Below are 6000 nucleotides of genomic sequence, written 5' to 3'. Positions count from 1 at the left end.
ACATTGTAGAAAAAAAAAGAATATAAATATTCACTGTATTACTGCTTGTCCTGCAAAATCCAGGTGTTCCAGGATAACTGCATTGGATGTCCGTTTGTGACACATCCGCGGAGCACTTTTGTTTTCCTAGGACTTGTCAGAGGTGCAGGCTCTGCATTGTTTACGGTCTGTCATGCTTGTGTCACAGGAACTGGGACACAGACATGCAGCTGCACTAACAGGACTTAGGGCTCCTGAAAAAAAAGAAAAGGCTCAGTAATAATATATGTGAATTTCAGTCCGTGACCACCTGCATGCGTCATGGAGACGGGAAGAAGCCCTTAAATGTTTAATAAACTTGTTCTTTGTGTCCCTTTTGTTTGGGATGCTATTAATAACTTAACTGACAGAACCGTATCGTTTCCTTGTTACTATAGCATTGTCTAGTGTAGCATCTCTCCCGATATCAAGGGCACATGACAACCAAAGAGGATCATTATCACTTCTTAGAATCCTAGGGCACTGACTGGGCACATGCACATTAGATGGATCTTTTCCTCTTTCTTTTTTGCCCAGGAAAATCCTCTGCATGAATTATTTCTTAGTATAATCAGTGATGGGAAGTTTTGAATGGTCCATGCTGTAGTGTTGTTGCATCAGTCTCTGTCACCCAGCTCTCCACATGTGAAAATAGGTTGCTTGACTCTACCTCTGTGCTGCACAGCTGTCAGCTTCCCCTGCAGATAGATCACTGATGTAACATCCACTGGCTCATCTACTACTGGCATAATTATACTTGTCATATCGTGCACTGGACAAGTGGCTCATTTGGATTCCAAAAGCTTTGTTTTTTTGTTTTATTCGGTTCATAGACTTGTTTGGGACTTGGAACTATGGGTGAAATGTTCTAAAGACACTTAGAGACATTTTCCATCTCTGAGGAGGCATCACTGGTTACTTGTGAGTCTCTAGAGGCAAAAGGATGAGTGGTCTGCAGTAGTTTTAACAATTACTACAATGCCTTTTCAAACGCTCAGTTCGTTCAAGGAGAAAATCCTCAATCCAGGGAAAGAGGAGGTGAAGAACAACATAAGTGACTCACTGGGGCACATGCAAAGGTAAAAAATAAACTTTTCTATCTTTTTCTTTTCATGTTCCAAACACTCATACTCAGCCCTCATCTCTGGAAGGTAAAGAGAGCTCATATCTTCGTGTTGTATCTGATCACAGAATTATAAACTATGGTAAGACCTTACAGGAAGCATTGCTGAAATTCACAGTACATGTGATCAATAGCCCTCTGATTTCTTTAGTTTCTTGTTACTAAAACCTGATGTTTCTTCCTTAGCTGTTTTGTGATTTTGTAGGATTGTAATAATAATCATTAGCAAGGTCCTTCTAGAGAGTGCTAATCATTTTATAGAGATGTGTATTTATTTAGACTAATACAGTACATTGACAACATGCTGGTGACCACTGATGACCGAGACTGCTCTTCCCAAACATGCTGCATTAAAGCGGAATATAACCCTGCATTTCAACTTTGCTCTAAAACATTATTTACAGTATATTATATGCAACCAGCATTTTTTTTTTTACTAGACCAGCATTGGAAAGGGTTACACAGGGCTTTAAAGTTCCTGGAGATTTCTGCAGAGGCATTCGAAGCTGAAATAGATACATTTTGTTTACATAAATGTATCTAAGTGTTGAATGTGACTCATCACTCTGACTGAGAAGGAGCTTGGAGGACAGCCAAAGAGTGTGTAACATTTATCAATAGATACATTTAACTAAATAGAATGCAACAATCTGAACTTCTGCATATCTCTTCACTGAACTTCAAACCTCTGTGTTTAACCCTTCCAATGCTGGTCTAGTAAAAAAAAATGCTTTTTGCATATAATATGCTGTAAATAATATTTTAGAGCAAAGTTGAAATGCAGGGTTATATTCCGCTTTAAGTAATGTTTTCTTGCATTACAGGTCTGAAAATACAGATTGGTAACATTTTCAAAGAATCACACTCACTATTTATTTCTTAAGCCCGGTAAACATCATTCAATAATGATTGTCCAATCGCTGACCAATGTTACCCATGTAGTATGAGGATTTACCTACACATTCTGCTCATAGTATTCAATATCTGTTCACCCTCGTGCTATGTGGTGATGGTAAAATTGGTCAGTGATTGCCCAATCATAATTGAAGTTTGTACCAGGATTTAGTTTTCATGAGAATAGGAAAGGGGCATTCTGGAACAGAAAACTGTGAATGAATTAAAAGAAAAAAGTTTTTCTTTTTTTGTTTTAGTGTATTCTTTTTCTTCCTGGTAAATCCCAATTCACAGAACAATCAGATTACTTGTATGTCCAAATGTATTATGCAGATGAGAGTGTTTTATTTAAAGGGACCATGAGCAGACTGTGCGGGTATGCATTTAAAGAGACCATGAGCAGTCAATACAAATGAAATTGGTACATACCTGGGGCTTCCTCCAGCCCACTGTAGGCCACGAGGTCCACTGGCGTGGTCCTGGCTCCTTTCCCGGTCCTGCTGATGGCTCTGTTACCGACGACTTTCAGGCTGAAGGTCGGCCGTACGCTTCCTGGACGGACTGCTACGTGTCATCCCGTCGGCCGCTATGCGTCATCACACCAGCCCAGCATGACAGTCCAGCGCATGCGCGGTTTTATAACTCTGAACCGTGCATGCGCAGGATTGTCACGCCGGCGTGATAACACATTGCGTGTCCATCCAGGAAGTGTACTGCCAACCTTCAGCCTAAAAGTTGTCGGTAACGGCCAGACCGGGAAAGGAGCCAGGACGACGCCGGGGGACCTCGCGGCCTACGGTGGGCTGGAGGAAGCCCCAGGTATGTACCAATTTCAATTTTGTTGACTGTTCTGGGTCCCTTTAAGCATACCCACAGATACATGGTAATAACCCCTCACTTACCGACAGTGAAGTAAAGCTTTCTGCCCGTGATCCGTCCGGTGTAAATTACATTGGGGCTTGCGACTCTCAGAAAAGTCGCGCTGTGACACTGGAAGCTCCTCTGTGCACTGAGCATAATGACATGCTGCTCGTGCACAGATAGGCTGAGAGGAGGAGAACGGAAGCCAGAGCATGGACAGACCGCATAATCCGACTTCCGCTTCCAGAGTCACAGCGTGACTTTGCTGAGAGTCGCTGGCCCCAAGGCAATTTACACTGGCCGTATCATGGCTGGTAAGTGAAGCGGGTATTACCATGTATTTGTGGGTATGCTTAAATGCCTACCCACGTGGTCTGTTCAGGTTTGATTGTAAAATAAATTGTAAGAATTTGCATACAGAATTGTTAGAATAAGCATACAGATCAGATGTTTAGTTTAGTGTGTCTGCATTTGTCATTTGTCACATGCTTATTTCACATGTGATGCAGACACTACTGATGCCAGAAAGATCAGCAGACCTGAGAGGCAACTGGTATTGTTTAAAGGGAAATAAATATGGCAACTGCCGTATGCCTTGCACCTCAGGTTTCCTTTGAGAGAAGGGTCCTCAGTGACTCCGAAACAGATTTTTAAGGTTTGTGATTTTAAAAGATGTTTTTACATTTATGCTGTGCTGGATCACACATGCCAACTTATGCCCAAGTTCGTGTGAGGTCACACAGATGTACAAAAGCCCCCAAACAAGAGGATAACGACTAACCTCAGGAGGTGGGGTGCATGGGCGTGGCAATCACCCCTGCGACCCCTGCCATTGCAAGAGGGGGCCCAGAGGCTTTGGGGGGGCCCTTCTCTTTTCTCTCTTTCAACCAAAAGTGCAGCCAGTTAGCAAAGAAACCTCCCTATTCACTCACAAAATCCATGTGTAGGAACATGTGCAATTTGTTCCTGCTTCCAGAGGCTGCTTCACAGCAAAACACTCTCTGCTGCCATTCACCAACTCCCAATCACGTGACCACTTGGGGCTTGGAGACCAAGGGGGCCCCATGCTATCATTTTTGCAGGGGAGGTCCTATGAAGTCTAGTTACGACACTGGTGGGGTGCATGACATTACACAAATGCCCAGCTGCAGGAGACCATTAAGTAGGACACTATGGTTTCTTTACCTTATATTATGAAAGCTGTAACAGGCGATAGCCTTGGAACAGCCCTGTTTTAAGGAATGGTGCAATCCTATATTTTGCCCAGCAAAGGGGGGTTGCTCCTGCACACATTCCCAGCCGATGTATACTGTGTGGGTGGCACATGCCTAATGTCAAGAACGGCAGCCTATTGCCTAGTTAAACCGCTTCCTGGCAATGTTGAGTTCTGCCACTCCTAAGTCGCTTTGCTAGTATATGTTACTCTTCAACTTTTCTCTGTGTAATATTTACCCAGCTTGTACGACTATCCTTGTTCTCCTGCTCCTGTTATCTGACATGGCCTGAATAGACACACTTGATGTCCAGCTGCAGTTATCTGACCCGGCCTGAATGACTACTCTTGGTCTACTGCTTCCGTTATCAGACCCACCCAGCCTGTAATATAATGCTCTCTGTCGCTTTTCCACATTTCCTTGTCACCTGTTCTCTGGCTCCTGTGTGGCAATCCTGGGCTCATGGACCAGTGGTCACTAGCATTAAAGAACCTGTTGACCACTAGGGGTGTGGTCCATTGACTTGTGAAATGTGATGAAAGACTAGGTGGCTACTTGGGGTCTACATCCTGAAAGAGCCTGAAACTACCATTCATGCCAGGGTTAAAAAAATACAAAGAGACTCTGTAACAAAATTTGCAGCCTTATTTATTCTATTCTATAAGTTCCTACACCTGTTCTAATGTGGTCTGGCTTGCTGCAGCCTTTTCTAGTTGCACTGTCTCTGTAATAAATCTAATCTTCTTTCCTTTGTCAAGCTTTGTTGAGGCAGAGAGGAATGCACTGCTCTGCTGTGATAGGGAGAAGTTATACACACCTCCTCCACGCCCCCTGCAGGCTCTGTGTGTATGAGTCAGACAAGGTCTCTGCTCACAGCCAGCATCTGCAGGCTCAGGAGCTGTGACCTTGTGAACAGCTGTCAGTGCAGAAAGATCAGTTCAGAGCTCAGACAAGCAGCTAAGGCAACACGTGGGAGTAACATTCCAGCAATCTAATCACATTTGAGAGGAGCCTCTGCAAACAAGCACCTGCTCTGATGATGTATTTCCTGTTTGGTGGCCAACTTCATTGTTTACAAAAACATGAATAAAACAGTGATTTTATCACCAAAAAAGCAGCGGGGAGCAGCGAAAATGTCACAGAGGGGGCTAGGAGAAGACAACTAACAGGCTGGTACGTTTATTTATGTAAGATTTTCACAGTACAGAATCACCAACACATAGATTTGAAACTCCTTATATATGCTGCAAGGGAGGCAGACCTGTCGCCCACTATCTGAGACAAGGCCTGACTTGCTGCAACTGCAGTTTCATGCTCCATTGCTGTTGAAATGCAATAACACAAGCTTTTTGTAAAGGTTTTTCTTTATCCAGGGAAATTTTTATCCAAATAAAACATTTCAGCTGTAACTGTCTGTTGCGCCGTGATGCAATTATATTTCAATGGAACCTTTCACACTGGTAGTTTTGCATTGTGATGAATTCCAGCAGCATAATGTACAGCATGCAGTGCATTACTTGTCGGCATTCGTGAATTACTTGTTGGTATGCGGCATAAAGTCTATGGACTGTATGTTGCACTGTACTAGTCGCATCTCATTGGAAGGCTGTGATGCAACTTTATTTCACAGTTGCATTGTGATCCTATTTTTCAGAATATGCAATGTAACATGTAGTGTGAAAGTAGCCTTACTGAGCAATTTCTTGCACGTTTGGGTACATCCTTCACTTCATTAGGACTTGCTACTGGTATCCAGTAGAAGCAAAATATTTTTTTGGACTGCTCAAGCTTGTGCAGATAAATACCAATTCTGGTAATATAGCCTTATCCCAAATATTGTAAGAAATTAAGTTGGGGGTCTTTGGCTTTGAAAGTGGAAAGCAATTATTC

The 6000-nt window shown here is 43.0% G+C and overlaps 1 protein-coding gene across 1 annotated transcript in view; it reads left to right on the top strand.

Annotated features, from left to right (window-relative positions):
- Nucleotides 1-715: 715 nt before the first annotated feature.
- The window catches only part of SLC17A8 (solute carrier family 17 member 8), a 77049-nt gene continuing 71764 nt past the window's right edge, over nucleotides 716-6000 (top strand). Inside the window, exon 1 of the mRNA XM_068272808.1 lies at nucleotides 716-1097. Coding sequence (XP_068128909.1) covers nucleotides 997-1097 — 101 coding nt within the window. The 5' untranslated portion in view covers nucleotides 716-996. The remainder of the gene's footprint in view (nucleotides 1098-6000) is intronic.

The sequence above is a fragment of the Hyperolius riggenbachi genome, chromosome 3, assembly GCF_040937935.1.
Source record: "Hyperolius riggenbachi isolate aHypRig1 chromosome 3, aHypRig1.pri, whole genome shotgun sequence".
Classification (NCBI taxonomy): Eukaryota; Metazoa; Chordata; class Amphibia; order Anura; family Hyperoliidae; genus Hyperolius; species Hyperolius riggenbachi.
The sequence above is the reverse complement of the archived record's forward strand: the minus strand, read 5'-3'. Positions and strand labels throughout refer to the sequence as shown.